The 19,009-nt window shown below is 43.5% G+C and overlaps 1 protein-coding gene across 1 annotated transcript in view; it reads right to left on the bottom strand.

Annotated features, from left to right (window-relative positions):
* The window catches only part of mical3a (microtubule associated monooxygenase, calponin and LIM domain containing 3a), a 65,596-nt gene that overhangs the window by 33,065 nt on the left and 13,522 nt on the right, over positions 1-19,009 (bottom strand). The window contains exons 3-8 of the mRNA XM_057052223.1: positions 15,470-15,801; positions 1,526-1,945; positions 1,182-1,389; positions 975-1,091; positions 742-843; positions 32-187 (exon numbers count right to left, since the gene is read on the bottom strand). Of these exons, the coding sequence (XP_056908203.1) occupies positions 32-187; positions 742-843; positions 975-1,091; positions 1,182-1,389; positions 1,526-1,804 (862 nt within the window). The 5' untranslated portion in view covers positions 1,805-1,945; positions 15,470-15,801. The remainder of the gene's footprint in view (positions 1-31; positions 188-741; positions 844-974; positions 1,092-1,181; positions 1,390-1,525; positions 1,946-15,469; positions 15,802-19,009) is intronic.

Genomic DNA, 19,009 nt, shown 5'->3' with positions numbered 1-19,009 from the left:
TGCAGATATTACAGACTTGGCTGCCCCAGACCTGTCGCTTCTCTGAGGTCTTGAAAGAATTTCTGGTTGAAGATGAATGCCACCCCGCTGATCTCCTCGACCTTGGCCTCCGCCGTCGTGTTCCTGTTGATGAAGTTGGCAGTGATGGCGATGGCCAGCTTTCCTCGGAACTCCTTGCGCCGAAAACCTGCAAAGGTCGACAGTGAAAGGATTAGGAAATGGACTTGGTGGCCAGGAATCAGCACGAATAAATAAACATCGAGACAAGGCCGTGAAACAAGGCTCGTGGCTCTTTTGACAACATACTAAATCCGAAAATTGCATATTGTGTGCTAAAAATGCAACCAGATGTTCTGCGTCATGACAGCAGAACAGCTTTCCAGTGTTTCGATCTGCGTGACTGGTTATCCCATAGGGAGGCCTCTGCTTCCCCTCATTGATGGAGTACTCGCCACTTCAGAGAGGGGTCATGGTGCTCCGTCAGGTGGGGGTTTCCTTTTTCCAGCATTCATACAGGAAAACAGACGGCCAATTCAACGCTTCCTATTCTACTCTATGCTGTCAAAATGTAAAGCTGCACGCAGTCCACCGATGTGCACAACTGTTTTCATACACGACAGTTGGCTGCAGCTGCACACAGTTAGGTCATCACCCTCGTGGTTCTGCATTTGCTCGGGACAAGAAAAGGCTGTCTACATCACAGTGTTGCAGAGTATGCCCAGCGAGCACATATTCACTTGCCTGGGAGCGTGTTTCTCCTTCCATCTGCTCCAATGATGACATCAAACTCCAGCTCATTGACAGGGTGTGTCCTGGGGTGGACCCCAGCTCTCCAACCAATTTCTGCAAGATGTTTGGTGTATGTAATCAGACAGAAATGCACAAGAAGAGCCAGCAGACGGCCTCTGGCAGGCGGTTCTGGGGCGAGACGTGTGCTGGCTTTCTCTTCGTCGTGCCTCCAGATGCTCACTTACTTTCAGTCTCTTGATCTTCTGGGGGTTCAACAAGACCCTTGAACTCGACATTGACATGGATCTCAATGCCCAGCAGGAGAGCCATTTTGAGCAGCATCAGTTGGAGCTGACGAATACCTGCGACACGAGAAAAGCAGAAAAGAGATGACTCAGCCAATTGGGGTGGTGCAAGTGAAGCAGAGCAACTTCTCCCGAAGGTGCACTTACTGATATGATCAATAGCACCCGCACAGAACTTTCCATAGAACTTCTTGGCACCGAGGCCCCTGAGGTCCTGGATTGCAAAGGGCCAGAGATGCAGCACGTTGTTCCGTGAGAAGGCATCTCTCTTCTCCAGCAGAACCACCTTGGCCCCAAGGAGAGCCAGTTCGATGGCTGTGCGCAGGCCGCATGGTCCAGCGCCGATAATTAGACACTGGACACAGAGAGATGCAGATGGTACAGACCCACTGTAAGCAGTGTGATACAGAAATCTTAACCTTATCACACAGGCTACATTATTGCTTATATCTACATGCTTGTTCTGTGCACATGGGTCAGATCAACCTTACCTTCGAGTTGGCACAGGCACGGCCCTTCTTGTACTCCTTCTGGCATGCCCTCTTGTCTAACTTTGCCCAGAGCGCTTTGGCCTTCCAGTAGTTAAGCTTGGACTTGAGCTTATGGTAGAAGATCCTGGATTCAGTGGGCTTGACGTCCAGGTGGTCGCACAGTTCCTGGAAGGATTTGAGGGTGCCCTTGCAGGTGCTCGCCTGGACGAAGTTGTCGAACAGGACGTGGGAGTGGTTCGCTCCATCTCGTCCAGTTGCACCCGAGCTTCGATCCCCCATTGTCCGAGCTGTCAGGGCCCTTCACACCCCCCCCCCTCCTGCCCCAGGCAGGGGTCTCTGGGTCCAGGACCAGCCCAAAAACACAAACCGTCAGGTAGGAAAGGGGGTCGACTCTAACTTCCAGCTTCAGACATTTTCATTCTGTCAGCAAGAGAAGGACAAACTACACTGAGACATCTCAACTACTGCTTTTCACCTTTAATCAAGATAAGCCAAGTGATTTAACAGATGCCTCATCAGGCATGCAATCGACACAGCTAGTAAACAAAACCGCCCAGACATTTCACCATACTCTGCAGGTAAATAACCTCAAACAACCTTTTTTCCTTCCTAAGAACTAACCTGTTGAACCTAGAAAGGAACTCTCATCACAGCGGACCGAACATGCCTGGGGCAAAAGTGATTCTAGAAACAAGAAAACTGTTACACCTCCATAAACACAGCTTGATAACAGGTCTTTCACGAGTCAGAACCATAGATCTGATCCACCTTCCAAGCTGCCCAATTGGTTAGAAACTTGGGTAACCAGTAAATAGATTTTGTCCACCTGCTGTGTCGGCAGTTTTACGGTGCTGACCTTTTATACCCTCATCTATGCTGTTTGAGCTCTGACTCAAATTAAGAATTTCACAGAGTCCAGAACACTATCAGTACAATACAGACAATCCAGTCCTTTGGGCAAAGATGGAGGAACCTGATTGACTTGACATGAGTTTAGCAACTGCTTTGTAAACAGTTTAAATGTTTTACAAAAATGACTTGGAACAAGGCGTGCAGGAAGCAACCCAGTCATATATCTATTTTATAATTATTTCTGCACTTAAAGAAGAAAATGTTCTCCATTGTTAAGGGACTCTCTCAAGACATTACCGATAGGCGATAAGACAACTTGTGCTGACTCAGCGTGATGTAAGTGAGATTTAAAAAAATGCAATGGAATCTTTACTGCAGCTATAAAACAAGCACAAGATATGATCTTTAAGACTAAAGAGGTTATAATCCAAAGCTGCAGATATTACCAATGTCAAAGAAGCAACTCATCTAAAGCATGTACCAACAGATTGAGTCCAACGCTAAAGATATGACAGCATAAATCAAACAAAAATACACATTTCATGAGTGATTACCGGTAGTTGTTTTTAGTATTTATCACAACACTCACTCACTGCGTTTGTCTACAGATGTGTGCTACAGGAGAGGTGGAGGATGTTAGATTCATTCCTAAAGTCCAAAAGACAAAAAATGTCTAAATAAAAATGTCTCAGTCAAGTTGTCAAGTCATGTTTCAGCCCTGTTAAGGGCCTTAGAGGTGACTCAGAGAGCCAGCTCAGAAATATATAACAAACACCAGTTTGGACAGGAGGACGATGACACATCTTTTATCCACAGTAGAGGAACACATAAACATCTCAGTTAATTATTACAAAACTATTATGGGAGGCAGAATCCCAGGAGCTGTTGTCTTTCTTTTCAGCATCACATCCACGAGCAACAGAAAGTGTCCAAAGAAATGCCAATAAACTGGTTTGAAAAGTTCCAAATTACATAAATATCAGCAAGATATTGAAATAACTAAGACTTTGGTGCAGCCCCCAAAGCATTTCTCTAGACAGTTGGTAGTCTGATGTCAGCCAATGCGTTTTAATCAACCTCACAACACAGTCTGGAGATTCATCCTGGGATTCCTTGGGATTCACCGACTCCACTGATGTTTTTCAACTTGAAATAACAGCAGACAAAGAGCTCACACTTCATCAGCACGCAGACTGTTTTACAAAGTGCCTCAAACACAACCATGTGGAAAAGGAAGACATCAACTGGAGCAGGAATTTCAGCATGGACTCAGGTGGGTAGTAAATCATTTCCATATGAATTCAAACCTTTTTTGCGAGGGTCTCTGTTTTCTCTGTGCACAGCAGACGGTAGTGATCGTCTCAGACAGCTTATTTGATTGTAAATAGAAATAAAACTTGTTGGGTATGGCAACACATCAATCGCTGGTCATGAAAGGCGAGAAGCTAACCTTTAAGACGCACATGTGAGAAGGGCCTTCAAAGGGAATCTGGCTCCAATAGGGACCGTAATCACAGTGAGCGTGTGAAGACAGAAGAGCTCACGCAGGTCGGCCGTGACATTCAACACTCTGACCAGACTTAATGGCAACAATTAATCATTGCCCTTAATTGGCATTATCTTGTCTTCAGGCCCGAGGTTTGTTTGGGCCGTATTTGGAAACTGGAATTTCAAAATTATCCTGTAAAGGTTAGGGTTAAAAATACTTAAATTCTGTTTGTCCATAGGCTTCCTTGGAAATGACATTGTCCAACATTATAAGATACATGGAGTAGAACTTGGGACAATATAAATATCTTAATCCTAAAGGAAAAAACAGTTAATACTACTATTTGGTTGCTCAAGAAAACAGTGAGAAGTAATGAATTTTGAATTATAGTAATTCTTATTAAAAATCTTGACCTTTACTTATCCAGTTGATAAACATATTTAGATGCTGACATATGTGCAAATCGGGGTCACAGTGTGAATTTCACACCAGACTGAAGATTTACCGTCATCTGGAAAATCTGCAGGATTTCACACAAGTCACACAAGTATTACAGGTATGCACCTCCTCCAGCACGTACATGTATGCAGCTTTTACATCTGCCTGCATTACATCATCCTCTAAAAATAGATCCTATGGTTAAGCCGCTTGGCTACGGTCGGCAGCCCTGCTTCTGTCACAATAAATGTAACTATCGATATGAACACAAATCAACTTTAAAAAAAAAAAAAATCATAAGTCATTTTGAGAAGTATTTTACACACACCAATGTGTTCTTGGGTCATTTCCACTCCAGGAACATAACAACAAACGGGGAATCTAGAAAACGCAACAAGGAGGAAGTCACTTTATAAATAGATGCCTTAGAAGTGACCCTTCATGTTTACCACAGGTATTACTGCCCTGATTGAAGTCAGATACATAACCCTGATATTAAACAGGCATGATTTAATGATGCCAAAAGGTCAAACACTCTGGATGCTCCATGTTAGGGGGCCTTGGCTGGATCTTTTGAGTGCTAGTTTGGCACTGAGAAAATCTTTATCCTCTTCAGTCCCAACTTGTCAAGCGAAGGATGCCTAAAGGGCACCCTGGAGAGCGTTTTGATTAATATTCCTATTTCAAAATATGTGCAATGAGCACTGGATGCCATGATAACACCCTTCTAATGACAATTGTGTTTGCTCTCTTTCTAAGAGGTAACACTGGTGATCATTTTGTCCGGCGGTCACAGGAAATGACTGTGTTTACTGACTGAGGTGCTAATTAGAGAGAAAAGCAAGTGGGGTCTATTCAGGGGTGCCCCCTGACCCCCTGGCTGCATATGTATCTGCCAGCTAAACTCTGCATGGGAACAGAATGAAGGCGTCAGATATAATGTGCTCAATAGCAAGAAAGATTTTCAACTATAACATCTCTGGGTAGAGTCAGAGTCATGTAGATGATAAAGTAAGCTAAAAAATAAGTAAGTGCCCATGTGGCCAGATTAAAAACCTTTTGAGTTTTCCTTTACGATCCTAAACCGCTGTCCCCACCTTCCCACTGCTAATGCATTAGCTGAAAGCACCGTGTCAGCTGTGTTTTTATAGTTCTATGATGAATGGGTGTTACTTTTAATCAAGATAAATCACTTGCAGTAACCTGAAATGTGTCAGCACTATGACAATGCTTTTGAAAACCCTTGAATTTTAGGATAATCATTGTTCAAGAATAAGTAAAGGATTTGCACAAATGACCCCCCCCACCCACTCAATTTAACATAATTTGACATGTATTATGTGCAAAAGTCCTGAACACACACACACACTAGTACAGTAATAGCGTGTCTCTCATTTAGTACCCCGTGTTTACCTGCTGCCTATTAAAGAAAATCAAATTCATCTTTGGGTGTGGCTAATTCTATGGTACATGATCTAGACTTGAATCTCTATTCAAAGTGATTCAGCAGTAATGTAATTATCTGAAATCACAGTAATAAATGGCTCATCAAACCAACCCCCCCCCCCCCCCCAAAAAAAACATATCATTTAAGTGCAGCTGTGAGACACTTTGGTAGAGTTTAAGTGAACAAAAGTAAACAACAGGCCCAGTTGTGTTCTTTGATACTCGATCCGTTGCAGATCCATTTATCATGTACCCTGAGGAAAGCACCAGTTCCACTCCTCCTCAACAAAAGGAGTACAGACAGTCGTGAGTCTTTCCACATCAGGAGACAAATGTGTCCGATCTCCCAGGCTGGACACAAATACTCCTGATTGAAACTGCCCACTTTTAGCAGGTGTCTGCAAAATTCCCTCCATCTCCAGCAGCTTTTGGGATGGTGGAGCTGTGGCCTCTGAGATGGGCTCCAATTGAAGCTTAGCACAATGAGGAAAAACACGTTCACACAGAGTCATCAGATCGGGTTCTGTGGCCTCCGAGGACTCGCTGAACTATTATTTAGAGAACATGAGCAGCGACGTCCAAACGGAACTCCATCGCGTTTCCAGAAAAGCATTCCAGCGACGACCTTTAGGAGTAATCTCTCTTTTGCTTCCACGAGTATTCAATGCCCCAGCCTTCACATTCAACAATGGTTTTTCTTCTAAGTCAACCGGCAAATGTGCACGAGGGAATAAATTCAGAGAAAGCAAAACAATCTGTTTATCTACCAAAACTTTTTTTCCTCCAAGATATAAAAGGAAACAGAATCAAAAACTACCCCTTGAAATTATATCCTTTAAAATGAGCTGAACAGACTATGGGGGAGTTAAAGACAGCCGGGCTGGACCTCACCGAGGAGACATGCATGCACTCATCTGGAGAAGCTTTATGAATCAGGAGAAATCTTTTGTTTTATTCAAGGAGTGACCAAATGGATGTTTAGCATCTTTTGCAGGTATATGATGTGCTCAGTCCATCCATATATTCATTCATGGGAGATTCATAGATACTAACCTGGGTCAAAGCTAAAGCTCCACAAATTCCCAGCTTACCGCAATATCATTAAGGTGTGCAATCACTGGGCTTTAACATAGGTGAGATATTCTCAGCCTCACCTTCACAACTCCACAGGTATTTTATTTGACTCATGTCTGTTTTCTTGAATTCTGAGCAAAAACCTGTTTAAAAGGCTAATTTTACAAATCTTTAGGCATGTGCTGGGCCATAACATGAATTAAAGAATTGCCCAGACAATGTAAGTGACGTGCGGCTGAGCTGTTTGAACAATCACGTGAGCAGCGGCTCTAAAAGAGCCACATTACCTGTATCATGCACGCAGACTTTTGACTTTGGCGTCAGACAGGCCTTGAAAAACTAGGAAGCAACCATATTCTTCTGGAAAGTTTCTGACTGATCAATTAAGAGCTTTCTTTTAACCCTCAGAACCACATATTAGGGAAATAAGATAATGTGCCAATATCCGAAAAGCTGAAACTGATTTTTATTTTTATTTTTTTGCCTTTAGTGTAGTACGTTTTTGCGTTGAGTGCAGGATGGTGGTCACATGACATAAGTTTTCCATTTTAATTGGACAGAGCTCCAAATTGAATACAACATTTTCTCAGGAAGAAGAAAATGCTCTGAAATGGAAATGTTATGGCTCCACCCCAGGGTTGTGCCTGTTTTGCTGCCAAAGTAAAACTAAAACCTGCCTGAGAAAAAGCAGAGACCTTTAGAACGCATCGGAAGCCATGATATAGGTCTGAGTTCAGTGGCCTGCTTTTGAGTTTTTCCAACCTTGTTCGTGACATCTCTTGCTTCAAAGAGCCCACAATGGTCGAGCAAATTTTTAAAAATGGAACCCTTCTCAGACAGTTCAAACACTGATGGATGACACAGGCTTGTGCATTTGAAGCTCACATTAATGCTGGCTTGGGTGCGAGTTTGAGCTCGTGCCCCAAAACCTTGTTCACAGGAGTCAAACATGGATAATTAGAGCTGACTGCCAGAACCTGCAAAACCGATTGATTCAGGATGTTTCAATTCCTATCATGAACGCCAACTCTCACCACCTTCACGCCTTTCAAGACACTAAAAAAAACAGTGGACCGAGGACTTGAGAAGACCATGGCACAGCATGGCAAATGAAAGCGCCTGTCATAAAACCCCTCAATGATATCAACATTTGGTTATCCCTGTGGCTCATTTGCAAGTTCAGAAACCACCGTATCAGAGGAGTCACATCCTTAGATTCACCGTGAAGAAAGCTGCAGGAGGACCAGCGGGCAGCCGTGACGATCGTTGTGTAATGGCGACGAGGACAGGCTGCAAGACCTGTTCCACTGTTCTGGTACTTAAATAGAATAAGACAAATCATCAAAAGGCTCAGAATCTCTATTCTGTTGTCTCTACCAAAAACACAAATGTCTCAAACCTCCGTGTGTGTCAGAATGACAGACAGGACTATAAACAACTGGGCAAAGACTAAGATTTAAAAGAAAAACAACATGACGTTCAGGGTGGAGCATGCGGCAAACTTATTCTGACTGTTTCTCTTGTCAAGCTTGAGAGAATGTGGTACAACTTTAACGATCTCTTAGCCATCTATTATTTTTTTTTGTTGACATGCAGCTGAATCCAACGACCAAAAGCGGATGGGACGCCACAAAACAGAAGCAATGTCCTGACGGTCACACTGGGGACGTCCAGGAAACTCTTGCCAGGGTTGAATGACCTGTGAAGGAGCTGCTGAACTCACAAAACTATGACCTAAAGACTGGATGCTTTGAAGCTTAGGTTAAACTGAAGGGTGCCAAGGGTGATGCGATAGGGTGAGGGGCGTATCTGCATACAACAGTTCTGGTGCAGGGCGTAACTAGAGCTGTAACACACTCTAGAATCTTTGGTCATCAATGTTGGTCATCACGATAACAGCAAGTTGTTCCTTTATTTTCATAAACATTAAATGTGTCATTTGAATGAATGTGAGCTATCAATAATGCAAAATCAAAGATGGCCCTGATTGGAGATTTGACGGTGACCCACACATCCAGGGCATGTCCTCACACCTGCTGGATGAAATAACCACTCTCCAAAGCTGAATATTCTGCAGATTTGGACTTGTGGCAGTCTGCCAGAGCACATTCGTGCAGTTAAGAACTAGGTTACCTTCTCAGCTGACTACTCCAGCGCAGGCCTGGATGTAAAGTGAGGACAGCAGGGTGAAAGTACATGAATATCTGAGACAAGCCCTTACATCCGTGGCATCAGGGGCAACCGGTGAGTGCACATTTCTGAAGAGTATCACCTTTCATTCTGGCAGCAAAAAAACCCAATTAGTACAGTTAAATTGCCATTAAACTTCCTGTTTTTTTGCATACCGAAGCAATAATTTACAGTGCCTCATCAGCAAACTAAGGTCAGCTAATAATGATGAAAGATTTTTCATCTAATCCGAGTGTGTTCTGTGTCATCACTGTTGTGCTACTACAATTACTAAAAAAAAAAATCATGCAAATACCAAAGGAAAAATGAGGCCAACATGACCATATTGACACCTGAGAAGGCAGGAAGGGTAGTGGGTTTCTTCCATGCCACACGTTGCCCAGTTATATTCAACCTTAGCATGCCGAGAGCTTCACACGCACAAAACAGGAAGCTGAAATTCCTTCCAATTCACTCGCTGATCCCCATTACATATTACAAGGTGCAGCCAGTGGACAACTCGAGCATTTGTCAGGGATCAAACCAAGTTTGGCTGTTGAATAAATGCAGAAAACTGAGAGAGTGGGCAGGATTAACTGGGAGGATACAACACAACAGACAGAATTTCATTGGAGGCACATGCTGTGTGCTTCACAAAGTCCCTTTATAGATCATCCACAAGCAGACTTTCATTTCTGCCCTCAAGTTATTACGCAGATCAATTGGAATCATGTTAGCATCGATCTAGTCAATTATTGGGTAACTGAAACTGTAACAGCACTGAAAATGCATGGAAGTACTTCCTGTAAAAGCAGCAGCGGAGACGTTGCAGGAGACCGCTCGGGCCTGCAGCAAAAATTCTCGTCTCATCTCCTGTTTGCAAAAGTCACCCGGGAACGTGCCGCAGCATGTCTTGGAAAGATGGGAGCAAGGAACGGAGAACAGTAAAGAAGCAGAGGTTCTTGCATGGGACGCAAGCCACCCACAGGAGCGTTTGGCCTGCAAATACTTGCAGGTCATTGTCAATGGGGTGAAAGAACCCACACAGATGGATCACAGAGCATGATCTGTTCTTTCAAAGAACATTATTAGCAGATTGTTTCTCCACCAAGCCTGCCAGAAAAGAATTTGTCTTTTGACTACAGATAATAGGGCCCCAGAAGCTCCAACACACACAACCAGAGAATGACTGTGAAATATGATGTTGTCTCTGGAGAGACGGAGGGAAAGAGGCTGAACTGAGAAGAAGGCCGAGCAGCTGTCAGAAACGTCCCGCAGCCCGAGAGGTTGAGCGGTACGAGCTGTCCAGCTGGCTCCAAAAAAAAAATTAAAAAAAGGCAAGCGGCGAGGTGACGTTAGAGAAATGAGCTGTCAATCATACGTGAGCAAGCGCAAACATGTCGATAGATCCGATTTTCCTTCAAGGTTAAGAACTACAAGCCCACTATGATTCCAGGTAAATTACTTGAGCGGAATTCCTTAAAAGTAGAACATTTTAGCTAGATTTCACTTACAGACCTAGCAAGATGTCATTTTGCATAATGTAACAATCAGCTAGTCATAAAAGCAAACTGATTAGAGGTAATTAAGTCCCTCAACTAAGTTCCAGTGAAAAGGAATAGGAAGGAATGTACAAGTGTCAGATGATAAACTCTTACCTTTATAAAAATAAAATAAAATAAAAAAACAAAGAAACAAAACTTTGAATAGGAACGTGCGATTGGATCACTCCGCTACAGCGTTCAAGGGTCAGCAGCCATCTAGTAAAATGTAAACAGGCTTACTGGCCTGACCTCAGGAATGCGTTTGTCATACTGGCCTATTTCAGACCTGTAAGGTAGAAGCCGTAAGTCCTTAATCCTAGTCTATGAGAAATCTCCACAGCGAATGGACACGGACCATGCCGAGTGCTCCTGTACACAATTCCCACCCGGGGCTTTGCATCATATCCCCACTCACATTCAGACTGAAAGCTTCAAACAGGATCCATTTATTTGTGATATCTCAATGTTATTGTTCTAAAGTTATATATACAATGCATTTAGTCACCAACGTTCTGCTACAGTGACAGAAATTGAATGCAAAAGTGACAGACTATTTCAAGGTTCTATTTTCTTTGTTGTCATCCTTTCTTTGTTGTCATCGAATGTGGTGCTTTGATGGCCTGAGATCTTACACACCAGCAGTAGGCCAGACAACAATTTATGCATGTATATAGCAACATTAACTGCACTATCGGCATCACATCTGATCACAACAGTGAAACAGTTTGCTTTGCTTTTTTAAGAGTCGACCTGCTTTAAAAGGAATCATATAAGGCTCAGCCATTGCAGCTTCGCTAAAGTCACAGGATAATTGTCCTTAAAACCAACCCACCAATTGTCTTGCACTCACTTGAACATGTCATTAGCGTGAAGTAAATTCTCTATTTTAGCACACACGTGCACTTGTGATGAGTCAAGCAATGCAGCAGATCTGGTGGCTGGGACACACATCATTAAACACCACAACGCGCACTACTATCACAGGACTTCCATAGGACTCTAAATAAAGATGGTTCCATCCAGACTCTGAGTCAGCTCTGCTAGTTAACTGAGGGATGCATTTGACAGGACTGGTAATGTCTTTAAAAGGTCAAAAACACCTCTAGGTACGCACACTTTAACAGTGGTTTGGCTAAATTACATGGGTTTTTCTCCATGAAAGAATGGGTTGGACATAAATATTGGACCACCTACAACATATGGACGATGGTTGTGCATTATGAACTAGCAGAGAACTATTTATGAGCCATTCATTTGGTTCGAAGATATTCTGGCTCATCTCCAAACAGGCACTCCGTTTATATATCTGATGCTCCAGTAAGGACTTTCTTTTGCTGACTCAGCCACTGAGCAAACATCCTCATCCCTCTGCATTTCGCATCCTGATCTTTTAAGAAAGAAGCCAGTCGTTATGACAACACAGGCAGGAGAACACAAGCAGCACAACCCAATTAGTCTTGACACCCGCCCTTTAGACTTCCAGATGAAGAGTCCAGACTAGCACCAACACCGCAATGGCATCAAGCAGACGGGGGTAAACACAGTAAGGGACAATATTCTTGATAACTCAGGAGTCCTGAGGTTTCTTTAGGAACAGACTAAATACTGGTGTTTGGCGTCAATGGTTGGCACAGTTTGGGTCAGTGGGCGACACGAGTATTGTTGCCGTTGCCGAGTTCAGCGGCAGTCATTCAAGATCTGTCAAATAAAAGCACGTTTGAGTTAAGAGGTGGCTCCGAGTCTCTGAAAACATGCCAACAAAGGCAGTTGCTGCAGTGTGTTTATGACAAATACATGTGGCACTGTGTGTCAAACACACCATTAATCACCAACACAGACATCACTCACTTTCAAGAGAAGAGAAATAACATTGAAACACACAACTGCATCATTTGCAATATGCGTGCTTTCGCAGTATTATGGCACATATCTTCATATAATATATATGTACCCTATTCCCACGGGCCAAATCAAGTGGGGTAACTACTTGAGTCCACTTAAGTGATCACTTGAAGCCCATCCTCACAGTGTCAACGCCATAAATGCATTTACCATCACTATGTGTATTGGTTCTTATTGACACTTTTTAAAGCAAAAAAAAACCAAAAACGTGACAGTTATCATCCTCTGTGAATACAGGCTGCAGATATGCGAGTGATTAATAAACGGAATCACATCTGAAAGAGGCTGAAGGATTTCTGGCTCTGCAGATGATCGGTAAAGCAGCATTAATGCATGATGACAGAGGATGAAGCATGTCATGTTTATTGCAGTGCCGCATCGTTAATTCGTTAATGTTCTCCCTATTAAAACCAACGAACCGTGACATTTTCAAAGGTGCAGAGGTCCACATATCCAAGGGTGACGTTCAAAAATGCGCCGTTTGTCAAGCCATCGAGAGGAGTGTCCCTTCTTACCTTTGATTAGTGCGTGTTTAGAATCCACTGGCATATGGACGCGGCGAATCCATGTTCGTCTGGAGATCCGGCTTTCCCCGTAAAAACCGCAGTATTCGTGAATTATTGTGCCGCTTGCTGAGGCCGGAGGAGCGAGGGAGCCACAGAGAGCCGAGAAGGCGCAACTTGAAACTGACGGAGCGATCGGTCCAAACCGTAACAACCACAAGGAAGGGGGGCAGCGGAGCAAGGTTATGAAAACAACAATTTACCCATATATTGCTAGGTGACTCGTTGACTGCGAGTCACAAATAAACATTAATATGTTAATATATGAGTGAATGTGATGAAACAATATCATGCTCTGTTCGAATATACGTGTAAATCCTAAAAATCCAAATCGAGAACTCCCCCACAACTCCTTGGAGTCAGCTGCTTGTTTCGGCTCAGTTTAATCCCATTGGTCTCTTCCAACGTGACGCAGCAGGGATTGCTGCATTCACGTGCTATAAGAAATTTAACTTTCGAGAAAGAAAGGGGAGTTGTATTTTAAAAGATTTTGATTAAAATGATATTTTCTTCTAAGTATATTTGTTTTGGCTCTAATATACATTTTACATAAAGTATAACTTAAACTGGAGTAAGAAATCTGAGACGAAAAATAATAATCGTAAATAAAAACGTGTTACTCAATCTTTTGTGATGGCTTCACTTGCAAGTCAGTCGCTGTGTAAATTTTAGCGGCGCACTATATAACTGACTGAAAGACCTTCTATCCACTTTCTCCATCATTTTTATAAAGAGAAACGTTCACAATACATCACTATATCCTTCCATTGCATAAAAAAACATCTCTTGACACTTTTCAGTAATAGCCAGGAAGTGAAAAGTTGCAGGAACACGTCGGCCCAAATGTTTGCAGTGTATGAATTAATAGGAAGTCGCTGAAGCAAAAGAATTATTCTTTAGATGTCAATACCAAGCAATTTAAATCTCATCTCACAAGAGGGCAACCAATATATTTCAGTCTCATTTGAAGGGATCTTTAATGATATCCATCTTTATTTTGAATTCACATTCCTTTTCAAAGGATGACAGAGCCACCACAAAGATTCTTATTTTAAAGAAGATTCAGTTACCTCTATTTTTTTTTTCCTAATAAATGGTCACATGTTACATGGTCACATACCCCAAAGCAGGCCACAAATGCAACAATTGAATGAGATTAGTAGAGCAATAAATGAAATTAATGTATTTGCTAATGTCTAACTCTGGAAGGTTTATGGCGTCGCTGACTTGTTCCACAACATAATAGGAGCTACTGTTCCTATTTTATTGCATAGCCTGATTGCAGCTTTATAAAGAGGAATTTATTGTCTTTTTTTCCCCATATCAAACATTTTGCAAATAGAATTTCCACTGAATCTCCGAAGGCCCTCTGTGTGTTTTGTAACAAAGCGTAGACGTGGACTCTGCTGTGGTTAAGGCCAACTCAAATCCTGCCTGAGAGGAAAAACCACTTAAGATTACAACTTGGGCAAAATTACGACTCTTAAACAATCACTTTCAAACAGCGAGTCGCCACTCTGAAGGAGGGAACAATGAATTTGGAGACAGAAATATGCGCCGCTGATAAACAGTCCAGTTTGTTTCAGATGAAGAGGATAAACTCTAAAAGTCGTAAAGACCCTGCTGTGCTGGAAGGAGGAACCCCCTCTGCTACTATCAGCTAGTCATGCACCCTCCCATTACCTTCTGTCACTGAGCAGATAGACTTTGGTGTCCTCTGTTTTGAAGCGTGGGCAGAAGCACATGACAGTCGTAATCCATGTGGAAAGATCAATGCCATGATATTTCTGACCTCGTCAGACTTAGAGGCCATTATTTTCTGCAAAATTTCCTCACTTTAAAATGAATAATGACAGAATCGTTTGTATGCAATAATCAATACAAAATGTTGCTCTGGCTCATATAAATGAGAGAAAACCAAACATTAGTATTGCATTTTATCTATTACAAATTGCAGAACCAGCCTGAGGGAAAAACCATTCTAATTAAAAACAGCAACATTTTGACAGTGTTACCAAAAAGAATTCCCACCCCCACCTCTCATACCATGATGAGATCTCCAGGCTAAGCTGCCCTAGTTGGATTTGCATGGTTTGGCTAATTAAACAACTCACTTGGGGGGATCTGGTAGGAAGGAATAAAGAGGAGCAGCAATGAAGGGAGTCTCCAACAGTGTGTTTCACTGATCAGAGAGAGTTGGAAACCTCAAACACCTTGGTAACAGCTCTGTACAACAAGGTCTGCCTTCCTTGCTAATGCTAGCTGGTTGGTGGAAGGTGGCTGGAGTGTACACACAAAGGCTCCCTCTGAGGTGAGACTGCCCGCGCAACACAGTCACCAATCCAGCCACCATCCTGCAAATGTCCGAGCGTTCGCAGTGTAAACGTCCTCGAAGGAGAACGGTGGTGAAACGCCTGAGATGTGCATCTGGTCAGCCGTGATGTAGCTGTGGGATAAAGGTACTTACTGCACAGAAGAAAGACAGACAGGCACCAGCTGAGCTTTTAAAAAAGGTGTTCTTCTGATTTGCTCCCCTTCCACTCTTCCTCCCTCCTTTGCCCCTTATCTCCTTCTTCTCCTCCTCCTAACCACAGCAAGATGCTGGCTGGACCAGTGTTCGTTACCATGGCAACCGAGGCCAAGGTGGAGTCGGGGAAAGGGAGGGAACCCTCACGTGACCGTGCCTCCCTGCGTCCCGATTGGTCAGAAATGGGAGGAGGGGGGCGGTTGGATGTTGGGTGGGCAATGATGTCACATGCTCACCGGTTTCCAGATGGGAGGGATCCTCACCCAGGGAGCCTGCAGGAAGCAAACACAGACACAATGGACGTGTGTTTAAGGTGGGGCTGAGCAGGTACTCAGGCAGGGTTCTACACTGATTCTAGGTTTTCCGGCTCCCTCTCTCGTCATTTGTGACACTTTTTCTGCTGCCGCCAAGGATGCGTTGCAACACGGCAACACTGCACACATGGCATACCAGTTGGCAGACAAATGCATGGCCATCAGTTTGACCGCTAACGTCTCATTCAATGAGTCATTTATAAAAGCAAAGACACCAGACAAAAGAATGTCTGCCATTGTTCTGATCACTGGATTACAGTCTGTGCAGACCATGTGCACAGTGTAGTGTCTCAGGAATCTGGAGTTTAAATTACTTTAGATTTAAATATGATAGGACAATGCATGTGCTGAGGGGCCCAGATGAAATAACGGCCCTGTAAAGAGACCCCTGCTGTTTACAAGGATTTTACAGGCTTGAACACTGGAGGAAGCCTTGGCACCAAGCAGCAGCAATGAGAGAAGCGTTTAGCAGTTGAATCCAAAAATCCAAAAAGGCTAAAATGTCCCATGTTGTCAGTGTTTTACATCTCTGTTGTGTTCACAGAGATCAGTCAGGGGGGAGGATGGTCCAGGGATGTGAGCAGACATTTGTTGAGACTGGTTCAGTCCTGTCAGAAATGAAAAATCGTCCTGCTCTGAGACAATTTAAATCCATGTGCGTTTGTGTGTGTGCCTGTGTGTGTGTGTGTGTGTGTGTGTGTGTGTGTGTGTGTGTTGTGTGTGTGTGTGTGTGTGTGTGTGTTGTGTGTGTGTGTGTGGGGGTGTGTGTGTGTGTGTGTGGTGTGTGTGTGTGTGTGTGTGTGCATGCACGCTTACATCATTTGTTGGCTGCTCTTCATATTAAAGCTCATCCAAGAAATGTCCCACTAATCCTGTGTGGACATTGTATAAACATTTTTCCTTTTTTAGTTTGGTGCAATAAATACTTAATACTTTTGATGGAACAAGCTAAAATAAAATCCCTTGCGGACTATTTTACGGTAGGGAGGAATAGATTTATTGACAGTAAGAGCACCAAAAAAGCTGATGCATTTGTAGAGTGATTGTTCTAAAAATAATGTGTTTTGATATTTAAAAAAAAAACAAACAAGTGCACATTTTTCCAAAAACCCACCCTCTTTTTATTCTTCTTACGCTCTGTTGTTACCCAAAATCTATTAGAAAAGCTCTCCAAAGGCTAAAGTAGTTGTGTCTAATGCAGCCATTTCCCAAGCAGGCGAGCTCAATAAATTATTAAAAAAGGGGAAAAAAAATTGGTGCTGTCTCCAAAGCCATCTGTGTGCCTGTCTGCACAGATAAGGTTATTTATCTTAACCCAGGAGCTTCCTGTCCGTAAAGATTCCTGTTTGGTATGAATCAACCGGAGGTGGGGTACCTCCTGGTCTTGACCACAGCCCATTGTGGAAGCTAACGCAAGCATTTTGCGATCAAAAACAGTGACCAAAGGTGCATGTTTACAACTGCGGGGCAATAACGTCCCAAAGAACCAGACCCAGAACCCTCCTGCAATGAGGTCCAAACCTTTGATTTAATCTGGATCTTTTATTCTGCTCTCATCAGATCCAGATGGCGGCAGAGTAAAAGACAAAATAAAATGATTGACTAACCAAATCAGGAGCTTGTGCTGGCTCCATCCCACACAGTCCATCCTGCCCTTTTGCTCCAACATGGAAATATGACCGCAATGATGAGAGGGCTGATGTTAACCGATGAGCTCATCATCCTCACGGGCTGTGACAAAGATCCTGACACGGGACAGTGAGTGCTGCACTGCTGCTGTCGCATGTTCCAAACAACTAAGGTTTCACAGTTATTTTAAAGTGATTTTTATTTTATACCATGTGGACTACAACTGTGCTAAGGTTAGCAGGTTTAAATATATATAAATATGCAGGGCAACAAGATGACAACAGACCCGCCCAGGCCTGAAACTGAGCAATACTGGACGAATATCTGGGAGAAAGAGGCAACACACAACACGAATGCCCGATGGCTGCAAGACCTTTAGAGCACAGTCAACTTCCTGAACAAGACCCAGTAGTCATCACCTTAGCAGACATCCAAGCAAGTGTCTAAAATGAAGATCTGGACAGCACCAGAGGCCGATAAGATCAACGGCTAGTGGCTTAAGAAGCTGACTACACTCCATGAACGCCTGGCAGCACAGAAGAACCAGCTGCTAACATCAGGGAACCACCCAGAGTGGCTAACCCAGGGCCCGACGGTCCTCATAATGAAGTACCCCCAGAAGGGCACAATACCGTCCAACTACCGGCCCATAACCTGCCTCAGCACCACATGGAAGCTCCTATCAGGCATTATAGTGGCTAAGATCAGCAGGCACATGGATCTACACTTGAGCAGAGTGCAGAAATGCGTAGACAACAACACCAGGGGTGCCAAGCACCAGCTACTGGTCGACAGGGCAATCGCCTAGGACTGTAGGATGCGGCACACCAACCTGTGCACTGCCTGGATTGATTAGAAGAAAGCCTATGACTCAATGCCGCACACATGGATACTAGAGTGCCTAAAGCTGTATAACATCAACAGGACACTAAGAGAGTTCATCCAGAACTCCATGAAGCTGTGGAACATGACTCTGGAGGCCAACTCAAAGCTAATTGCGCCGATGAGCATCAGATGTGGCATATATCAAGAAGATGCCCTGTCCCCCCTGCTGTTCTGCTTAGGCTTAAACCCCCTCAGCCAGGTCATGATGAAGAGTGGTTACCAGTTCCAAAGTGGAACAACCATCAGCCACCTCATCTACATGGATGACATCAAGCTGCATGCTAAAAATGAGCATGACATTGACTCCCTGATTCACCTCACTAGGATCTACAGCAAAGACATCGGGATGTCATTCCGACTAGATAAATGTGGGCGAATGATATCTAGAAGAGGAAAGGTGATCTGCTGGTATAATACCCTGGCTACTGGAAGAGATACAAGCCACTGACATCAAGACAAGGAAGCTCCTCACCATGCACGGAGGGTTTTACCCAAAGAGGAAGTGCTGGAAAACAAGCAGGCCAATGAGCCTGACATAGTGGTGATAGATAAACACCAGAAGGCAGTGTTGGTGATAGATGTAGCAATCCCAAGTGACACCAACAACAGGAAGAAGGAACACAAGAAGCTGGAGAAATACCAAGGGCTGAAG

Source organism: Takifugu flavidus, chromosome 13 (genome assembly GCF_003711565.1).
Source record: "Takifugu flavidus isolate HTHZ2018 chromosome 13, ASM371156v2, whole genome shotgun sequence".
Lineage (NCBI taxonomy): Eukaryota > Metazoa > Chordata > Actinopteri > Tetraodontiformes > Tetraodontidae > Takifugu > Takifugu flavidus.
The sequence above is the reverse complement of the archived record's forward strand: the minus strand, read 5'-3'. Positions and strand labels throughout refer to the sequence as shown.